The sequence below is a fragment of the Strix uralensis genome, chromosome 15 (assembly GCF_047716275.1).
Source record: "Strix uralensis isolate ZFMK-TIS-50842 chromosome 15, bStrUra1, whole genome shotgun sequence".
NCBI classification, from domain to species: domain Eukaryota; kingdom Metazoa; phylum Chordata; class Aves; order Strigiformes; family Strigidae; genus Strix; species Strix uralensis.
This window is the reverse complement of record NC_133986.1, coordinates 11,789,570-11,810,622: the sequence shown is the minus strand read 5'-3', so window position 1 is coordinate 11,810,622 and position 21,053 is coordinate 11,789,570. Positions and strand designations below refer to the sequence as shown.

Genomic DNA, 21,053 nt, shown 5'->3' with positions numbered 1-21,053 from the left:
TCTGGGTTTGGTTGCCCTCATGTAGAAATCTGGTGCCATTTGCTCTGTTCTGAGGTGCCAAGGACCTTGGTGTGCACTTGACACATATGCCATGCAACCTTCAGAAGAGGTGGGCCATTCTGGAGTGACATCTGAAAGCTCAGAGGCATCCCCAGCGGCATCTGCAGGGTGTCAATAGTCTATGTTCAGGCAACTGAACTCAATCCCAGATGCCTCTGTGCTTCTTGATATTGGTTCTTCCAGTCTGACCCACCCTATTCACACTGGTGTGAACGTTTCACTGGGAAAATAGTGTAGGACTATAAGAAGTATGTTTATGTGGTGCAATACGGCATCATGAAGAAATAATTGGGACAGCTCAGGAGCAGAGGCATGTTACTTCATGAGACAGCCTGGTTTGGGCATAAGTAAGGAATATTTAATCCATATAAAGCACAGGGTGAAGAAGATGATGTACAACAATGAGTCCAGCCACTACTAAGATCCCATTTTATAGCAGATATAAATTATATATGGGGACAATGGGAAGAAGAGGAGGTCTGTCTGTACAGTCACATCTCCTGTCCATCAGGAAGCACTTCGGGATCAGAAGAGCTTATGCTCCTACGTTGCATGCTCCTGCACCTATTATGAAAAACAACAAATGAAAACACAAACAAGAAAAATAGGTATACTTCTTGCTGTATGCATCTTTGGGGATGTAATCCCTGGTTTTCTTCTGTTAAGAAGCTGTCTGTCTCTTCACTAGTCTCTTCAGTGCCTCCTTCACCTCCTGGTTCCTCAGGCTGTAGATGAAGGGGTTCAGCATGGGCATCACCACTGTGTAAAACACAGAGATCACCTTGTCCCTCTCCAGGACGTAGGTGGAGCTGGGCCGAGTGTAAATGAAGAGGATGGAGCCGTAGTAAAGGGTGACTGTGGTGAGGTGGGCGGCACAGGTGGAGAAGGCTTTGTGCTGCCCCTTGGCCGAGCGCATCTTCAGGATGGCAGCCAGGATGGAGGCATAGGACATGAGGATGAGCACGGAGGGGAGGATGACGTTGGAGGTCAGGATGAAATACAGAAGCATCTGGTAGCTGTCTGTCACATCACAAGAGAGCTTCACCAGAGGTGGCAGGTCACAGAAGAAGTCATCGATGACATTGGCGTCGCAAAAGCTGAGGGCAAACGTGCGGCTGGTAATGAGGGTGGAGTTGGCAAAGCCGCTGAGGTAGGAAGCAGCCACCATCCCCATGCACAGCTTCTGGGACATGGCAGAAGTGTAGAGCAGTGGGTTGGAGATGGCTGCATACCGGTCGTAGGCCATTGCCGCTAGCAGGTAGCACTCGGTGTAGGCCAAGCCACCAGAGACAAAGAACTGAGCAGCACACCCAGTGAAGGAGATGCTCTTGTCCTCGGAGACGCAGTTCAGCAGGACCTTGGGGGTGTAGACGGAGGAATACCAGAGATCCAGGAAGGACAAGTTCCCAATGAAGAAGTACATTGGAGTATGGAGCTGTGAGCTACGACGTATCACCACGATGAGGGTGATGTTGCTCATGAGGGTGGTGACATAGGCTAAAGTGAACACTATGAACAAGAGAAGCTGCAGCTTCGGGTCAGTAGTGAACCCCAGGAGGATGAAGCTAGTGACCAAACTGCGGTTCCTCTCTTCCATGGGCAGGTGAAAGGCACTGACCTGGAGACACGGATCACGGTGGCTATTTGGTATTTGCAGTGCAGGGTCTGGAGACACCGACTAAGAGAAGGGCTTCCATGTTGCTGGCATTGTTCTCTGTACCAAAACGCAGCTACACACACACACACACAGACACAGAGACAAAAGAAAAAAAGCAGAGTAAATTTTGTATTGAGAAGGGCTGCACTGTTATGATTTTGGTTGTGCTATTTTATGTCAAATAAAGGTTTGGTGTTTGCGTTACTTTGAATCACTTTGAAAGCTGCACTTGCTGTGAACGTACGTACACTGTACATGGTGCAGTGCATACGGGTATGCACACAAACAATTTCTATAAATTGCATATAATGCATTAAATTCTGAATAAAATATTTACAGGAAACAGGCTATGAAAATATGGGTGGGTATATACATGTACATATGTATACGTGTATCTCTGTAGGTATTTGCTGACTGTGTATTCCCCGACTTTTGTGAATGTGAAATCTCAGTCTTGGTGTTGCATTAAATTACTTGGACACTGAGACTGCTTAATTTGAACTATATATGGAGAAACTGGAGGTGCACATTGAAGACAAATGCCTGTAGACTTGCCATCTGGTACAAACCAACACAGTGTCATTACATTTGTTTTCCTGAGTCATACCAGTAAAAGCACCATCTCGTTAAGTTTTCTGTTTCCCATGAGCAAACATTGAATGGTTGGATGTACGCCTTAAAAGTCATAATTACAAATGTGTGTATCTGGGAAGATCTCTTTTTAGGCACATTATTGTACTGAAAGCAGCAGTAATTTAGTGTGTGCATCTGCTTACCCACCTGAGAACAGACACACCTGCATCTACTGAAGTTGTAATTCATTTCACCTGACATTGTCAGGCCAAAAACTAATTATTTAAGCTCTTTCATAGCCAATGAAAGTGATTGACACTTCCATAGGGAGACCGGAACATGAGCTGTGTCCTGCTGCTTCCTTGCAACTTTCCCTGTGCTCCAACCAGGTTTGTGAAACCCTCTCCAAGCACCCCTAGTGTTGCAGTGAGCTTGATGGTTTTCTCATCTGGTCTCATATGTTGATTCTAATATTTGTCATCAGGTAACACAAGGGATAGGCAGAGAGATGAGGAGACAAAGAAAAGGAAAATTAATCCGCTTGAGGGTTTGTCTTTTTGTCTATCTGTGACACCATATCCTTTGTTGGCTGCTTTTGCCCTGAAATACTTACTCATGGTCTTGTCCAGCAAGCGCTGATGGGATCACAAGTTTAGAGATCACGAGAACAAAAGTGCGGTGATGCTCTCTGCATGACATCCCTGCACCAGCTCATCTCACAGGGCAGAGCAAGCAGGTATGTCCTTGCCTGTCCTGGCACCGCCCGTGGCGTGTGGCTGGGGGTATTTATCTGTTGCTTCGTTCCGTGTTTCCTTAAGGACCCAGTCCCTGAGGTGTGTATTTCAGCTATTCACTATGGCCTTTGCACCGAACAAAATATTGCTGCACAGTTGTGCATCCCCCTGAGACCCCCTGAGTTACTCCCTGCACCCCAGAAAGAGACTTTTCAGAGTTTTCATGGCTCTCCATGTTACCTGCTCATTATTTTCATCACTACAGCTGCAGAACAAAAGTGCAATCTCAAGAACATCCCAGTTACTTGAATTTAGTTGATTATATCTTTTCACCAGTCTGCATCTGGGAGGAAACAAGAAGCCTTCCTAGGAGTCTCCCCAGAGCATCCTCCACCTTGGTGTTCCTCAGGCTGTGGATTGGGGGAGCTCAGCATGGGGGTGACCAGGGTGTAGACAACAGACACCACTTTTTCCTGGTGCAAGAACTTGAAGTCTGCAGTTAATGGGGAGAAGTGGGAACTTTTATACAATATTTGGATAAGCTATTTGGGATGCTTATTTTGGAACAAGATGAATTGCTTCCTAGAGCACCTGGCAACAGGGTGGAGGATGGTCAGATGAAGAAGTCTACACCTCTAGAAGACAATATTGAGCTAAATCATGCTCAAACTCAACAGCTGGTATGTTAAATAAAAGCACTGAGGTAGCTATAAATGATCTGGAAAAAGAAAAAAAAAAACACAATACAACCCCATAATTAGCTTTTCATTTCTCAAAAAATGTTGTTTTCAATTTCATTTTGGTATTTCTTTCTGGATTCCTGCAGGCTGGGATGCACAATGAGAAATCCCACGCTGATCCAGGGGACTGGCCTTGGTGACGAGCACCAGACCGTGCACCACATGCTGATGCCATTGAATGATTCATTTCACATCTCACCTTTTTCATTTTTTTTTTTCGCCCTTTGAGCAGTTCAGTGCTCATCAAGTCAGTGTTGAAATTGCATAGATTTTGGTGGAATGAAATGAAACTTCAAGCACAGCTTATGAGGGAGCTGTGTGCTGCTGTTAACCCATGCAGACCAGCTGGTTTCTGGAGGTGAAAGATTTGTCCCAGCCTAATCACAACTCTGTTTATGAATTTGGGTGTCTTCTCTCTTACTCTCAGGACAAATTTTTAGGAGCTAGAGACCCAAAACTGCTAGGTATCTTAGGGAAAGAAGCCACACAGACTCTCAGTAGCTTATTTTTTTCTTTTTTTTTTTTTTTTTTGTAGGTTTTGCTTTCTGCATTCCTTTAAATTAAAATTCATTAGAGGATTTTTGGCATTGTTGCACACTTGAGCACAGATTGTGTTTTTATATGTTTTCTGAGTGACTAAGATTTAATGAACAGAATAAGAATAGGGAGTAAAAGCAAGAATACAGACACAATCTGGCAGACTTTGTAATATTTTAAGCTGATGATACTTTTCCTACTTTTGACATTACCTTGGACACTGGACAGAAAATGCTACTCTTGTCCTCCTAGACTCAAATTATGGTGGAAAGCTAGGGACCCAGTGGCATTTAGGTAAGCTGGGAATATGGGATCAGGTAGGTCTTTGGTGAGTTTGCTGCCAGATAAAGGCAGAGTGACTTCAGAAGGGGAAATTACCAGCTGGTCGTGTTCAACTGCTCCTAAGTGCTGCCTGTATCCCAGAGAGATGTAATGGCTGCAGTGGCTGTACACAGCCTGCCGAGGGTTTTGGCCCCAAATCTCATTAGGAAAAAATAACATTGAAGAAAAAGTCTGTCTTGGAACTTAATAGAAGACCTACTTGTGAGAAACTTTGAAAATAATCGCTGCCTTTCTTTAAATATTCATATATTTCACTAGATGAAGGCATCCCTCTTAGCCATGGGGCCATTGACACCAGTTGTGAAGTGATGGGGAGAGCTTGTCACCAGGCAGCCTGGGTATAAGCAGAGTTTGTCTGAGGGGGTTTATAACAGCTCTGAATTCTCATTATCAAACAAATACACATATGGACAGACCCGCTAATAACAGCGGAAATAAGTGGTCCCTGAAATGCAGCTGTTGGAGGTTCTGAAAGTCAAACAAACTAATACAGAGGGACCACCAGCTCTGTAAACTAAATCTCTTTGAGAAAGCAGGTAGAAAAGTGTTTTGTGAATCCTTAAATCAAGACCACAGTATTGTAGATAATACATGTCATGGCACTTGGACCCCATGGACAGATCTCAGTGAAAAGAATTTTGTTTAGGTAAGACTGCAGTTCTGGTATTGATTTGAGTTTAGGTGATTGATATTGCCTTGTTCTTCTTATCAATGCTCATAGCAAAAGTAAAAAAACACCAAACCGTGAAAAAATTTAGTAGAGGGACAATTACTGTCTTACCAAAGCCAGCAAAGACAAAGATCAACATTTGAGGTGGCTTTTGGAGCAAGACGGTGGTAACAAGGGGAGATCATGACAGCAGGAAATAGTTGCAAAAAATGTCTTTGGTTGCTGAAATCCAGCTTAAGTGTCACTAGGAAAGACACTTGAGAAAGTTAAATAGTAATGAGGAGTAACTGCAGAAAAAAGTTGGGATTTGCTTTTGGTGAATCATGTAGACATTCACTTTTCATCCACTACCTCTCCTCAGCATGGGAGAGGGGGGAAGACATTTTCTTAAGTCCAGATATTTAAAGCAAATTGTTCTTGGGCTTCATTAGTGAGCCTGGAGATGAAGAAACTTATATTCCAGGTGGATTTTGCTTGTTGTCAGGCTTCTATTCACCATGGACTCGAATGCCTCCAAGGTCACAGGAACGAGTATAAATATCACTTGAACACTAGAAAGTACAGAGGGGGCTTGTCTGCCCTCTGGAAGGTGCAGCAGCAAATCAACCTCGGTGCGACTTTTAAGAAAAGAGTTCTAAAATGCACTCTCAACGTTTGTTTGTAGACGAATTATGACCTTGGTCATCGTCTGGAGCAGCAGCCAAACTCATCCCAGGTGCTGAAGGAGCTGCATGGATCTGCACCAAAGATCTGAGTTTTGTTGGAGAAGTCATGTCTAAGGTGAGGGCATCTTCTGTTCTGGCCAGTCCTCAGCCCTGGACCTTCTCTGAAACGGTGTGACATGAAGGGACATCATGGGACTAAAGTAAGCACCCCTTTCTTTTTATCTTATGGACTTGAAGGTAGCGAGAGAGAGGAAAGAAAGGACCAGAGGTGTAAGATATCTCATTTATAGCAACAAGACAGAAGAACAGAAGGAATCCTACATGGGAGAGGACTCTTCTGCTTGAAAGTTTAGATGATGTAAAGCAAGGAGACATGTAGGTGTTTGGTCTTTTCATAGGTGCCTCTGTAATGGCAAGGGATGGCCCTGATGGCCAAGGCAAGAGGGTGTTCACTACCTGCAGCACAGGCTGCGTTACCTCCTCTCCCTGCCCTGCTCAGCTCCTGTGTTGGCTTGTATGACCTTGGCTCGACTTCCAAGTTAGTTTCCCCGTCACCACTGTGCCAGCGTGATTTTCCTTTCCTATGGGGCTGTCAAGACTGTGTATACTGAAAACTGTGTGTTCGTATCAGCTTTAAAAGAAAAATGTGTACAATTTTGCTCTGCTTTGTTTTGCAAAGGGAAATGAAAGTTAACAGGAAAAGTGTTTCTGCGAGTTGAATTGTTCCATGTTGGTTTATTTTTAAAAGACAGATTATTTTCAAAATGTACCTGTTATTTACTAAGGAAAAAAAAGGTGCATTAAATATCTTAATTTAAAAAAAGAAAAAAGTTTATTACTAAGAAATGCCCAGTGTATTGACCTTCCTCCTGTGTTAAGTGTCCCCAGGAAGGCACAAATAGGAAGCTGTGTAGGAGATGAAATGCTAAACCCAGGTGGGAACTCTCACTGTTCAGCTTGACAAGTAGGTTTTGGTTTCAGGATCCTTTCAAAGCCTCTGGACAGAGGCTTTGTTCCTCCGAGAGATATCCAGAGTCCAGCTGACATTTTATGACCCTCGGATAGGAAGGGCTCTGTCTCCCTTTGGTGACACTGAGGAAGCTGAGGGTCCTGCTGAGCTGCCCAAATAATTGTCTATCACTTTACTTGTCTCCCACAGGTTGAATGTGTTAGAAAGAATGACACCTGTCAATCACACTGGTGTGCATGAGTTCGTTCTCTTGGAGCTGACCACCCACCCGGATCTCCAGGTCCCCCTTTTCTTGGCTTTCCTGGCCATGTACACAGTGACCCTCTTGGGAACTTTGGGATAATTATATTAATAGGACCGATCTTCACCTTCACATGCCCATGTACTATTTCCTTGGCCACTTGGCTTTTGTTGATGCCTGCTATTCCTCTGTCATCCTCCCCAAAATGCTGGTGCAGATCTTGATGGAGGAAAAAATTATCAGCTTCTCGGTGTGCACAGCCCAGCTCTGCTGCTTCATTGTTTTGGGGGTCACCGAGTGCCTCTTGCTGGACGTGATGGCCTACGACAGGTGTGTGGTCATCTGCAAGCACCTCCTGTACCCTGCCATCATGGGTGGATGGACATGCCGGTGGCTTGTTGGGGATTGTTGGTCTTTTTAGGTGCTGAGTCTCTCCATTAATTTATTATTTTTATTATGGCTCTATGAACATAACTTACAGTGCTTTTGGAGAAGATGGCTGAGGAAAATCAAACCGAGCAAGTTACGGAGTTGACTCTCGTGGGACTGACAGACAACCCACGACTACAAACACCTTTATTTGTCCTGTTTCTCCTCATTTACTTCATCACACTGGCAGGGAACCTGGGCATGGTTGTGTTGATCAGGAGCAGCAGTCAGCTTCAATCACCCATGTACTTTTTTCTTAGCAATTTATCTCTCCTAGATGCTTGCTACTCATCAGTGGTGGCACCAAGGACATTAATGAACCTTCTGATGGAGAAGAAAACAATCTCTCTAGCTGGCTGCGCCGCCCAGCTCTTTTTTTTTATAGGTTTTGGGACCACCGAGTGCTTCCTTCTGGCTGCAATGGCATATGACCGCTATGTGGCCATCTGCTGCCCCTTGCTTTACCCATCCATCATGTCTCCCAGGGTCTGCATCCTGCTGGTGACCAGTTCGTACGTGCTTGGCTTGTTACACTCTTTGGTGCACACGGACTTCACCTTCAGCCTGCCTTTCTGCCAGCCAGCCAAGGTTGACCATTTCTACTGTGACCTCATGCCTGTTCTAGCGCTCTCCTGCTCCGACACACGCTTCAACAGGCAGCTGATATTTGGCCTCGCAGGACTGGTGGAGATGGTGACCATCTCAGCCATCCTGGTCTCCTACACCTTCATCCTCTCTGCTGTCTCAAAGATCAGCTCTGCTAAGGGCCGGCACAAAGCCTTCTCTACTTGCACCTCCCATCTGGCCGGAGTCACCATCTTCCACGGGTCTATCCTTGCCCTGAACTTCCGACCAAAGGCCAGCATCACCCTGAGCACGGACAAGATCTTTGCTGTGTTTTACTCGCTGGTGGTGCCCATGCTGAACCCCCTGATCTACAGCCTCAGGAACAGGGAGGTGAAGAATGCCCTGAAGGAGTTTGTCATGTGGAAGTAGCTTTGGCATGATATTTATCTGCTGGTTTTGTGACAGAGGACACCATAGCTTCACTTGAACCGAGGATTTTTGTTTCCCCACTCCATTACTTAGGCTTCCAGATTTGTTTGGTAACATTTCCAAGTCTTTCTTTCTTTCTACTACTGGCTTGTGCCAGTCACCAGATACCATAGACACTCTGATTAGTCTTCTGTACTTTATTATGTGTAACTTTTTTTCCCCTCTCTTGGTCTTTTCAGATGTACGCTGGATGTTAGCTCCAGGTTCCTTGATACCCCTGTCAAAATGCTCTTCCACAGCCATGAGCATCTCCCAGTTTATAGCTTAAAACCTGCCTTATGACCTCACTTTATTTTCAGGGCCTTGCTCCCTTATCTTTAAAGGGCAATGAATCTTTCCTGTACAAGTACAGGCAATTTAATGAAATTAATTCATGAAATACATTTTTTTTTTTTACAGGAAAAACCAGCATTTATCTCATCTATGTTAGGCACTGCTCTGAGATATCTGTCCTATTACCTAAAGGATAAAGCTAGATAAGATATCTAAAGCTTAAGGTTTCATAACTAATTTTTAGATAGATAAGTCTAGGTTATATGAATATAGTTGTAAATGCTCAGGTCAATACAGGCCAGGTTTTGAATGATCTCCAGGGCATCCAGTTTTCTCTTTCCAAAACATTCAGACTGGTCTAACTGCACCTGAGGCACAGGGCAAAGAGGCACATTTCCAGCTCTTCCTGCCAAAAGAGTTGCTTGATTTTTGAGTTGTCAGAACCACTTACGGAGAGGACATCTATTATGTATTTTGTGCGGGAAGTTTGTGTCTACAGCCATGGGTTTCTACATTTTGTAGATTCCTTCTCTGCAAAGATTGAAGCAAAATAATTCAATGATGCTCTTAGTAGAAAAAGTGTTTCCAAAAAACAAGCCTGTTTCTCATATTGCAGTTTATGATTCTGCCTCCCCTGCACTTTAGACTTGAAGTTCCTCTTGGAAGTTCACTGAGTTGGATCCACCACACACAAGACTATGGCAACCCAGACCTCTTTTAGGAGCGTAACACCAAGTCTGGGTAAACCTTTGAGCATTTTAATTGTCTCTGCTCTGGAAACTTAATTAAAAACAAGAAGCAATAAGGACACCCAGAGTGGGGTAATTCATCAAGCAGCAATGAGCCCTACATATTATATTTCTCATCTAGGCTCCCTTTCCCATGAAAGGTCGGACCAGATGATCTTCCAAGGTCCAACCTGGGCTTTCTGTGGTTCTGTGACTCTATTATGTATAGCATAAGCAAAAATATCCTCCAAAATAGAAGGAAGTAAACAATGTGTGGTGAGGGTTTTAAAAGAAAGAAACTATCTGATATCAAAAGTCTCTGTCTTGCCAGGTTCTTTAGCATTTAAATATATCGATTCTGGCTCCTACATTCAGCTGCAGCTGGAAGCCACTTTTCCCTCAGACCTAAGACAACGTCTCCCCTCTCGCTGTTGTTTGCCAGAGCACAGAAAAGAGACTGTTCACCATCTATCTACTTTCCAACTATAAACTAACTCCTACTCTACTCACAACAGCTAAGGGAAAGATGTTTTCCTGCTGCAGCGTTTCCCTGCTGCAGACAAGGCAGGTGGGTCGGTAACTCATCACACCTCCTGAAGGTGTCCGAGTGGCATCAACAGGCAAGGGGCAACCAAAATCAAGTGTGCGAGGAGGAAGACCCTATGCTGAACTCATCCATCCAACCTGAATTTCATCAGATTTTGCAAGGAAGTTGCAGAATTGCACCTAATCACAAATGCTTATGAGTGTGCACACAAGAAACAACAAATGTCCTTTGGAATTAATTAGTACGAGCAGAAATCCGGGTGCTTTTTCTCTTACGTGCCTGCCAGGTAAAGATAAAGGATTGCTGGTCCCTCCTCAGTGTTGTGGCCATTTCTATCTCCCCTTCAATGAGCTGTAATTTGCAGAACTGCTGGGTTTTGGCTTTTTTTTCAGACCCAGACAGCTATCAACTACCCATAGATTATGTGTTCAGGATTGTCTTTCAACTATGGAAACTAGACACATGCTTAATTTTTAAACGAAATACGCCATTTGGTTTTCATGGTGTGCTTTAGCCTGAGCTGGGTGTTTGGATGCGGGACACTGATGCATATCTCTGGGTGTAATTCCATTTGTCTCACCACTTAAGTAAATGGCACTTAAGATGAATGTAAAACACCACTTAAAATGAACAGCAGCCCCCCTTGACACTATCACTGTGCAGAAATTGTCCTTAACACTGGGCAGTCTCAGCATAGTTCATTGTGTATTTTTAATTATATTTTAGTTATATTGCCTACACTTCATTCCTTTAAGTGAAGATGAATGCCGAAGTGTGCAGTCTAGGGAGGGATTCCCCTGGATATTCAAAGGTATAGCTTGAAATCCTGACTCCCACCAGCTTTTTCACTTTTTAAGTCAGAAACAAATGCACTGTATTTTTTCAAGACTTTTATCTTACCTTTTTTTTGGGCAAGCAAATTTCAAAATACACTTACTCTTCCAAAATGTTCCCTCCCACCCCAGCAGCTTAACTGTAATAAATACCTGGCAGGTAACAGTGAGGAATTTTATTGGAGTTTAGGGATAAGGTCAATAATTTTGCAAGAAAAATACATGTTTATCAGTGAAAAGAAGTTATAAATCAATAAAAACATGATTCATGCTTCCTGTGAGAAAAAAAGCATGGAATAATTCAGAGAAATTTCTTCCTACAGGATGGTGACTGCAAAGTGAAATAAAGTTTGAGGCTCCCACTCTGCCTGGTTTCCTTCCAAGGAAGATGTGTTTGTGGGATCTATTTCTCAGGGCTCAGTACTGTAATTCACTTTTGTGCAGAAACTGTGGAAGAACCTACATAAAATTGCTACGCTTAGGGAAAAATCCAGTTGTTTCAATGCATCATAAACTTTCTCACTTAAGATAAATTGTTCACTTCCTAGCTGATACAACTCTTCTATGTTGACAGTGGTTTAACATCCTTCTCCTGCACTTCACCAGAGCACCCTTCACCTCCTTGTTCCTCAGGCTGTAGATGAATGGGTTGAGCATGGGGGTGACCACAGTGTAGAAGATGGAGGCCACCTTATCCAGGCTTCTGTGGCTAGATGCAGGTTGTAGGTACATGAAGAATATTGTCCCGTAGAATAAGGAAACTGCTGTCAAGTGGGAGGTGCAGGTGTGGAAGGCTCTGGACTGGCTCCGTGCTGAGTGCATTCTCAGGACTGTGCGGAGGATACAGATGTAGGAGAGCAAAATGATCACACTTGTGCCCACTGCGTTTATCACAACAAAAGCAAAGATGACCATCTTGTTGCTGTGGGTGTCGGAGCACAGGAGCTTTAGCATGGGGCTGATGTCACAGAAGAAGTGGTCGATTTGGTTGGGTCCGCAGAAGGAACCCCCAAAGGTGCAGCCTGTGTAGATGATGGCACTAAGAAAGGCAATGAGGTAGGACGATGTTACCAGCCGCCGGCAGACACGGCTGGAGATGACTGTCACGTAAAGGAGGGGGTTGCAGATAGCAACATGCCGGTCATAGGCCATCACAGCCAGGAGGTGACACTCAGCAGTCGCAAAGAAAGCAAAGCCATGGAACTGCATCACGCAGCCAGCAAAAGAAATGGTTTTATTCTCTGATAACAGGTCTGCGAGCATTTTGGGGGAGATGACTGTGGAATAGCAGACATCGGTGAATGAAAAATGGGTGAGGAAGAAGTACATGGGGGTGTGGAGGCTGGGAACCACCCAAACCAAGACCATAATCCCCATGTTCCCCACCAAAGTGACAATGTAAATCAATAGAAACAACCCAAAAAGAGGGGCCTGCACACATGGACTGTCTGTAATTCCCAAGAGGACAAATTTAGTCTGCGTGTGATTTCCTCCCATGGCCAGATGTTACCTGCTGAGACAAAAGGAATAAAAATATCAAAATGATAAAAAATAGAGTTTCACTTTTGGACCATATTTCATTCTAATCAATTACCAGTTTAACTGCCCCATTTTGGTATATTCTGCTGTATTTTCTAAACTCAAATTGTACATGTTTTTTGTTTTTCAGTTGAGGTACTTAGAAAAGCACAGGGAGTGAGCTGAAGCAATAATAATGGCAATTTTGTTTTTCTGTGCTTGGATACTTAAAACAATGGATTTATTCTAGCAAGTGTGTTTTCAGATTTACGAAAAAAATCAGATCTGTATTAACTTTCAGTTTGAAAGAAATTTGTTTCAGAAGACACCTCAGAGGAACCTCATAGGAGCACACGTAAACCTGGAGCAAGAGAAAGTCACAGTCCCAGTGAAATCACAGATTACACAACATTAATGACCTGCAGACATTTTCCCTTGGCTTTTAATTATTATTCCAGTCTTCAAATTGCATTTATCAAACTATTATATATCATTCACAATGGATAAAATCCACATTGGTAAATTCATGATTTATATACCTTTATGAATTCCAGCACACTGAAGCATCCTAAAACCATGGGCATTAAGTTAAGATGCTTACTTGAGAACTGAGTTAAAAAGTGGTGATTCCAGAGGCTGCTTTGTTAATGACTATACTCTGCTAACAATTTGAAATGTTGCATTTCTTTATAACAAAATAAGACACGTCCTTCTTTAACACTTGAATAAACCAGTTCATCTTGCTTTAGCTGCTTAAGTAAGAGAAAAACAATTTGCATAAGCCATTACTCGCTCTTATTATAAAGAAAACCTACTTTGGTGAGGCTGTTTTCCGACAGAGCCCAAAAAAAGAGAACATGAGGACATGAAGAAGAAAGCCCACTGCCTAAACGCAGGCGAGGCTCTGCTTTGTCTTGGCGTTACGGCTCCTCCTGTGCCTCCACTGCTATCAAGTGATGGGAGTCAAGGGTTTATCCCAAATGCAGCAGAGAGCATCTACGTGTCCACATAACCTCTATTAACCACCCGATGTGACTTCCCAGACTCCAGTAGCTGAGCTTGTGGATGATGGGACTGTAAATATGGTCCCTCATGCTCTCCTGGGAGAAAGCCCCTGGGGCTCCTCATGGCAGGGTTTAACAAAGCAAAAAAAAAGGAAAAAGTTGAAATACAATTCTGAAAGCCATTGTGCTGCTTCGGGTATCTGAAAGACGTCATGTGGATGCACATCTGCACAGTGATGACCAGCTTGTATGATGCTTCTGAGATACTTGTGGAGCATGCAAAGGTTTCGGTCTGACCTTGCTTACAGAACGAAAATGGGTTTAAGAGACATTTCAGATCTTTCAGAGGATCCCCAAATGGTACATAAAGCACAACTGTCTGTCTCTAGAGCTGCTGATGTCCCTCTGTGGACACTAGACAGCCCAGTTTTCCAACAAGGGTGGGATTATCCACATTTAGGTACCTATAGCCCAGATGTTCACACCTGAGCTGGTGACTCTGGGCTTCCACTATACTCAATGGTGAGAAATGGGCATTTTCAGAGAGCAATTAATTGTCCCAGAGTGAACTAATAGGCCTTAATCACCCTGACCAGCCTCACCTGGGGCCTCCATCACCACCCTCTGCCCATTTGCCCATGAGCTCTATTTAAGCTCAGCCCAGGGAGCATAATTCTCTTTTGGGTTATGCTAGAGCTGTCCTGGTTTCCAGTTTAGCAGTAGGTGTGTATGCCTATGGATTTGTTTGGTCTGCACCTAGGCTTGATCATGGACCTGCTTAGCAATTGCTGGACCCAACCAGGGGATTGACTTGGCTTGACTTTGGACCTGCCTCATCATCACCAACTTGCCTGACGTTCTGGAGTCTTGGCTGAATTTGGTCCAGGTGTCTGGGTCTGCTCTACTCGCCTTGCTCAGGTACTGTGGGATGGTCCCCTGCACACCATGGTGTCCCCCTTGAGTCTATTTAAAGAGATTAAAGAGGACAAACCCCTGTGACACTCCCCAGCCCCCAGGCAGAGTACAACCCATCACCCTCAGCACCCAACAGCTCAGCCAGGGCTCCTCTGGCTGTCTCTCTCCACCCAGACCATGTGTACTATGGGAGACAGTATTCTCAGTGAGGGGAACGGAGTAATAAATTTAACATTATATTCAAGTGTTATTCTCTGGTCTTTAGTACCTCCTTCATTTCCTAATTAGATATTAGAATTATGGTCTTCAGTAGGTTGGTAACATTTTGTTTTGAAAATGGGTAGAGTATTCCTTATGATTTTCAAGACTTAGTAAGGATTGGTAAATCTTTCTGGCTTGAGTGTTTCCATAGCTACAAGATGCTGAGATGCCGTCTCTAAGAGATGTTGTTTCTCAATAACCTCACAGCAGTTTCCGATCTCAGTGTATTCTGGCTCCCAGAAGACAACCCATCTCAAGGGTTGAGGAAGTAATAGCTCCAGACATCTAACTCTTGAAATCGCTAAGGGAACTTTCCAATTATATCTGAAGGGGAGAAAAAACAAGAGTGATTGGCATGGGGTGATGTGCCCAACGAGGCTGTTGGCAGCTTACCCCAACCACCTAAGCTGGAAAGCAATAAATAGTGAAGACAGGAGCCTCTGGGAGACACAGCCATACATGGATGTTCAACACCATGTAGCATTAAAGAGAGAAGAAAAGAAAACCTAGAATAAATTTGTTTCCCTGAAGCTCTGATTTATAAAGCAAGTTAGAAGGTGGAAAAATAAGTTTTTTTCTTAAGTCAGTGATGATTCTGTGTGATGCAGGCAGGTAAGAAAGATCTGATTAGAGGCAATGCCAAAGAAATGTAGCAGTGATTGTCACAAGAGCAAAAACTGCCACTTCTCTTTGGAAATGTATCCTTGGCTACTGGTAATAGCTTTACTGGGACAAGTATACACACGTACAGAAGAGATCTTTAGTATGTCTTATGTGTTTACTCTCTTTTCAGGCACAATCCTTTTTGGGGACATAGTAATTATTTTATCCTGTTTATGAGATGAGTACACACACTTTCAAGTGAACTTAATAGGATATTGCCTAATTTTCTGTATTGTTTTCCTCAGAAATAAAAAGGTGCAGATTCTATCTGTCTTTTGAATTATCTCCTTGGAGAAACTAACAGCAGAGGCAGGCACAAAAGTAGTTCAGACTGAAAAAGTCTGGATCTTCTACAGGAAATTAGAAGAGGTGGCATCTCGGGTGCTGTTTGGGGGATGGTGGTGGAATTGGTGGCAGCAGGAACCCGGGGCAGTGAGAGTCTTCAGGGTCAAGCAGAGGCCTGGACTAGGGAATGAAAAAGAAATTGAAGTCCATTCCAGATGGGTATGAAGGCAAACTGAGGCTTTCTTGGAGAGAAAGGGGAGCTACATTTGAACTGCTCTCAAATGTCTGAGATACAGACTTATGTTACAACTCTCTTCTAAAAGGATATTTTACTTTCTAACCTTAATTTGGCATGGTAATCTGTTGTTTGAAAGTACTTGGGAAGTTACTGTTTGCTTAAAAAGTAAGTTAAATGATAGAAAAAAAGGGAAGAGCACAATTTTTAGCAAGTCACCAGCTAAGCTGGAAGATATTGGAAAAGGAAAGATATATACATATGCCCTTCTGTCCGTGTATTCTTATGAGATGAGAGCAGTTATTGAAATGCAGTTTATTTCCCAAAGTAGCCACTAACTTTATTAGTAATCACATTTCTTTTTTTAAAAAAACCCAAACATTATTTTTGTTTCTGAGCACTTAGAATAAGACGCCCTGAGCAACAAATTCAAACCCTGAGCTACCTGGGATAATAAAAAGAGTCTCTGGGACATCATCAACCTGAAAATCAGAGTGACCACTAATATTCATCCAGTTTGTGTATTATCAGAACAAACATTAATGAATATGAGCTGCTCGTCTCTTAAGGTGGAGAAAACTGCAGATGGATGGAAATCATGCCCATAGTGAAGACCATAGTGGTGTCCAAGGGGAAACTTGCTTTCTTGTTTTTATTTTTTCCTTCAAATCAGTGCATGAAGGTGAAAGATAAGCTTGGTTTTAACCAACAAAAGCTTGGTTTAAGATGGAAGATGTAGTCAGGAGACGGGTCTCTGCATGGCCAGGTGGTTGTGGGCCAACTGAGCATCCTGCCAGGATATCTGGCAGTGTTTCATTAGGAAATGTCCTCATTATCTACAGACCACAGGTTTAAAAACCACTAATAACGAAGCAAGGGATCAAGTCAGCATAACTGATCCCATGGAAATCGCCTCCCTGTCTGAGAGCTGGGAGTCTCTTGCACACTGATGGCTCAGGAAAACTGGACTACGGTGACAGAATTTGTTTTCAAGGGGCTCACGGATCGCCTCGACCTCCAAGTTACCCTCTTTGTGGTTTTCTTGCTCGTCTATGTTGTCACCGTGGTGGGAAACCTTGGCATCATTGCTGTAGTCCGGCTTGATTCCCAGCTTCAAACCCCCATGTACTTTTTTCTCAGCAACTTGTCCTTCTTGGATCTGTGCTACTCCTCAGTTGTGACACCCAAAATGCTACTGAATATCTCATCAGAAAGGAAGACCATTTCTTTTGCTGGCTGCTTCACACAGCTGTATTTTTACGCTGCTTTTGTAACTGTGGAGTTCTATCTCCTGGCTGTGATGGCGTATGATCGCTACGTCGCCATCTGCAACCCCCTGCGCTACTCTATTGTCATGTCCCGGAAGGTCTGTGTTTCCCTCTTGGCAGGCTCCTACGCAGTTGGGTTTTTTGATTCTGTGGTGCTCACAGGGTTTGGGCTGAGAGTGTCTTTCTGCGGCCTCAATGTCATTGACCACTTCTTCTGTGATGGGCCACCACTGTCAAAACTGGCCTGCTCTGATATTCGCCTCAACCAGGCGCTGATACTTGCTTTTGGGGGCTTCAATGAGGTCACCACTGTATCAGTCATCCTCATCTCCTATGGCCACATCCTGTTCACCATCCTGAGGATGGGCTCTGCGCTGGGCAGGTGCAAAGCTTTCGGTACCTGTGCATCCCACATGGTGGTTGTCACCATCTTCTATGGAACCCTTCTCTTCATGTACCTGCGGCCCAGCTCCAGCTACTCCCTGGGCAGGGACAAAATAGTTTCCATCTTTTATGTAATGGTGATCCCGATGTTGAACCCCTTCATCTACAGCCTGAGGAACCAGGAGGTGAAAAGTGCTCTGAAGAGAGCAGTGGGGAGAGTAATTATTTTCCTGCTAAAGCGGTAAATGGTTTGACATTTAGGCAGTGATGGGAATGGGGTCTGTGCTTTGGGGTCTTTTTGACATCAGAGAGAAGCTGTGTTAATTCTTCTGGATATTATTGTCCATTTTGTAGTTTGGCTCTATTGATGTGGGATTGTTTTGTTATACCTCAGCCTCTAGATAGCGCTTTTCATAACAGGAGAAATACATACTCATTGAAGACCTAGCAAAGGTCAGTTCATAGGGAATGTGCTAAAATGTCCAGATTTTTTTCTGAATATTTGGAGAAAAACATATGCTGGCTTTTCTCATGGACCTGCCATTTCTTAGGCAACCCCAAGTCACCTCTCTCTTGAAGGGAAATACAATGACAAGGCTCAGCCCTGTAAAAATAACACATTTGTGAGATTTTTTGCTGAGGACTTGGACCATTTTTTTCTCAGCTGTCTTTGGCCCGAGCCTGCTCGTGGTCATCCTCAGCACAGCGGACTACATCCCTACCAAGTGCTGTGCCTCTTCTAGCCATGAGATGGGATCTACAGATTTAAGGTGAACTTCAGTGCTTTCAGGTAATTCCCATGACAGGTGGGAGCACGCAGGAGAACGTGTGGAGCAGACCAAGGAGGCTTGGATGGGAGAGGAGGAAATGTTTCCCTAAATCTGCAGGAAGCGGTGGAAATTGAGAGGAAATTCTCCGAATCCTCTTCAATATTGACCCATCAAAGTATGTTCAAAGGTATTTTAAAAATGTTGCACTTCAAGCCTTCAAAATGTGTTTTATAATGAATAAATACTTCAAATGACTTTGTTAATACACAACATTAAGTATTGGACAGTGACAGTTCCTAAATGTACTGTTTAGTGGAATTTTTCAGTACATATATTCAAACTTAAGGATGTACAATAAAGCCATGGTGCATTAGTTGCAATAAACCTAATATTTCTAATTTTCTCAAAGCATGTAGTTACCTGTATCTGAAAGACCATTAGCTGTGGGATTTAACTGGCCAAATTTGAAGTTTAATGGGTAAACATTAAATCTGATCTTATTCCCCCTCCCTAACAGGAACGAAAGACCATGATTCTTGTTAAAATAAACATGGGAAATGGCTTGGGTGAACTATGTTGCATAAAGACACAGTATGATGCATATAGGAAATGTGACATGACTCTGACATTTAACTTCAAGACATCTGAATTTATGGGGGCTGAAACCCACCCAGCCTATAAGTCACGTCCTTTCCATATGTCAGATTTCAGTTTATGTAGTTTTCATGGGTTTTTATTTGAAACTCCTCCTTTCCATTTCTACCTCCATTATAAGAGGAAAATTAATAGGCCAAAAATACCCCTAGAAGCAGCAATATACAACAGAGCTGCATAGCTGATACAAGGGAGATGAAGAATTTAGTGATATACATTTCAAAGGTTTTTAACTGATAACTGTGTAACTGCTTTCTACAACTTGTTTTTCCTTCTTTGTCATTCTTTTGTAAGAAGAAAAGTTTATTTTGGAAATAACTGGAATGCATGTTTTTCTTGACCTTCTTGAGAAGGAAGGGGTGTTTTGAGTTGTACCTGGAGGTTTGGTAATAGAGTGGGGACAAATATGAATTGGTGGTGAAAGTGTTGGTGCAAACTCCCCAAATACAAACCCTGCTGTTAAAATATTGCCCTTTGTAGAGCTACACCCAACCAAAACCCTGTCTGGAGTCAGCACAACTCTCTGCGTTGCTCTTCTCTGTCAATATTTGGGTTTGCTGGTGCAGGTGCTGGTCTGTTGCTGGTTGTGCTGGCTCTGGTCCCCAGTGCAGTTGAAAGTTTCCTGCTGGGCTCCAGCTGCTCCTTCAGAAGGTCACAGGGTCCTGTAAGTCCTGTAGTGTTTCTGCCTGAGCCACCCCTTTGGCCAACTGAATCACACAGTTGGAGTTCACAGACTGGAAAAGAAGCTGGGACACCTATAGTTCATGTGTAGGTCCATAGGTCATGTTGACCTGCAGCAAGGTGAGTCCAAAACCATCCTATGTGTCCATCTCTCAGCCAGTCCTCTACACTCTCAGTAATACTGACGGAGAGCTTGTTCATGTGAGCATGTGTGGGTCTCCTTTGGACATGACAAACCCTCCCTTGGGCTACACTGAGTCTTTTGATCCATCTAATTCCACCTGAGGACACCATAGGACATATGGACACAGGTTTGGCAGATATGGTACAAAATGTAGGGAGACTTGTGCCCTTTAGGGGAGCAGGAGAGATGTATGGGGAGTCTCGGGTAGTCCTGGGCACCCATGTCTGAACAGCTGAACCACCACCTCCATTTCTGACTGCAAGAAGAGCCTAGGCAGCTGGCTCATATGTCTACACTTAACGTTGTTGACAACTGATAGATGAATAAATCCCATCTATGGATCAAATATGATCCAAATATGGACTGCTGCTTACATGGTGACTACCCATGCTGTCAGTTTAATCTAAAAGCATGGGCTTCTATCATTTAAAGGGAAAAAGAGCTATACTGAAAGAAACAGTGTGAATTTTAAACTCCTGAAAATGTTCCAGACACTGACAGAAGCTGGTATCTCTTGGGTGTGTTGAGCAGAGATGAATTACACTGAAATTACCATGAATATGTTATAAATTTTCTGCTAGACAAAAAGTTTGCAGAAAAAACTGGCTTAGCACCATCACTTTTCAAAATAGTCTGTGATGAGAAGGTTTTGATCTTGCAGTAGAGGTGGAGCAGCAGAATGACCTGGCTCTCTGCTAAAGGGAGGATATAACAGGCAGCTGAGATATTTCTGGAAATATCTGGAGCATAGTAAAAAGGTTTAATGGACTGTCAGTCGTGTTCTGACAGGTGGGTCCTGTATAGACCTGCCCATTCTTACCTGTCAGTAGCCTGGAAGCCTTTCAGGCTCATTCATTGTGTGTAGGTTTGGGTCAGCCTTCATCTTCTATAATCCCAGCCATCTGCTCCAGGCACCCATCCAGAGCTAATTACAACAGCCTAAGCTGCTTGCAGTAGGTGGTTAAGATACTTGGAGTAAACTGCCCTTTGGATGCACCTTCTTACCTCCCCCTTGATTTTCAGAGAGGCTTGTGAAGAACAACTTGTCATTTTTTGGATCTCTACCTTTTCTGTCCCTTGAGGCTGCTGAGTGTTGTAACAGGTTATTGATATTTGTGACAATAATTAGCACAGGATTTTGCATCCTCCTGCATACATGGCTAAGTCTTTATTAGT

General features: G+C 43.5%; 4 protein-coding genes across 7 annotated transcripts; 2 read left to right on the top strand and 2 right to left on the bottom strand.

The window, feature by feature from the left end:
- Positions 1-721: 721 nt before the first annotated feature.
- On the bottom strand, positions 722-3,951 carry LOC141950448 (olfactory receptor 9G19-like). Of its 3 annotated transcripts, XM_074885250.1 has the most exons (3): positions 3,927-3,951; positions 2,206-2,218; positions 722-1,646 (listed from the first exon to the last, which is right to left on the bottom strand). In XM_074885250.1, the coding sequence occupies exons 1-3, from the start codon at positions 3,949-3,951 to the stop codon at positions 722-724; spliced, it is 963 nt and encodes a 320-aa protein (XP_074741351.1). The 3 variants fall into 3 exon arrangements, with proteins under 3 accessions (XP_074741351.1, XP_074741352.1, XP_074741350.1); XM_074885251.1 differs by lacking the exons at positions 2,206-2,218; positions 3,927-3,951 and adding an exon at positions 1,901-1,917 and having other exon boundaries at positions 722-1,658; XM_074885249.1 differs by lacking the exons at positions 2,206-2,218; positions 3,927-3,951 and having other exon boundaries at positions 722-1,657.
- A 3,205-nt stretch (positions 3,952-7,156) lies between these two features.
- On the top strand, positions 7,157-8,614 carry LOC141950449 (olfactory receptor 5T17-like). 2 transcript variants are annotated; one of them, XM_074885253.1, is made up of 2 exons: positions 7,157-7,212; positions 7,753-8,614. In XM_074885253.1, the coding sequence occupies exons 1-2, from the start codon at positions 7,157-7,159 to the stop codon at positions 8,612-8,614; spliced, it is 918 nt and encodes a 305-aa protein (XP_074741354.1). The 2 variants fall into 2 exon arrangements, with proteins under 2 accessions (XP_074741354.1, XP_074741353.1); XM_074885252.1 differs by lacking the exon at positions 7,157-7,212 and having other exon boundaries at positions 7,685-8,614.
- A 2,978-nt stretch (positions 8,615-11,592) lies between these two features.
- LOC141950407 (olfactory receptor 5AP2-like) lies at positions 11,593-12,552 on the bottom strand. Its single transcript, XM_074885152.1, has one exon. The coding sequence runs from the start codon at positions 12,550-12,552 to the stop codon at positions 11,593-11,595; it is 960 nt and encodes a 319-aa protein (XP_074741253.1).
- Positions 12,553-16,885: 4,333 nt separating this feature from the next.
- LOC141950406 (olfactory receptor 5AP2-like) lies at positions 16,886-20,342 on the top strand. Its single transcript, XM_074885151.1, has 2 exons — positions 16,886-17,797; positions 20,310-20,342. Exons 1-2 carry the CDS (start codon positions 16,886-16,888, stop codon positions 20,340-20,342), a joined length of 945 nt encoding a protein of 314 aa, XP_074741252.1.
- Positions 20,343-21,053: the final 711 nt, after the last annotated feature.

What these genes read in the sequence shown, in the direction of transcription:
- LOC141950448 (XM_074885250.1), bottom strand. Translation starts at nt 3,951, where the DNA reads ATGAATCATTCAATGGCATCAGCAT.
- LOC141950449 (XM_074885252.1), top strand. Translation starts at nt 7,685, where the DNA reads ATGGCTGAGGAAAATCAAACCGAGCAAGTTACGGAGTTGACTCTCGTG.
- LOC141950407 (XM_074885152.1), bottom strand. Translation starts at nt 12,552, where the DNA reads ATGGGAGGAAATCACACGCAGACTAAATTTGTCCTCTTGGGAATTACA.
- LOC141950406 (XM_074885151.1), top strand. Translation starts at nt 16,886, where the DNA reads ATGGCTCAGGAAAACTGGACTACGGTGACAGAATTTGTTTTCAAGGGG. An exon ending in AAAGTGCTCTGAAGAGAGCA is followed by an intron (nt 17,798 to 20,309) that starts GTGGGGAGAGTA and finishes TATCATTTAAAG; the next exon opens with GGAAAAAGAGCTATACTGAA.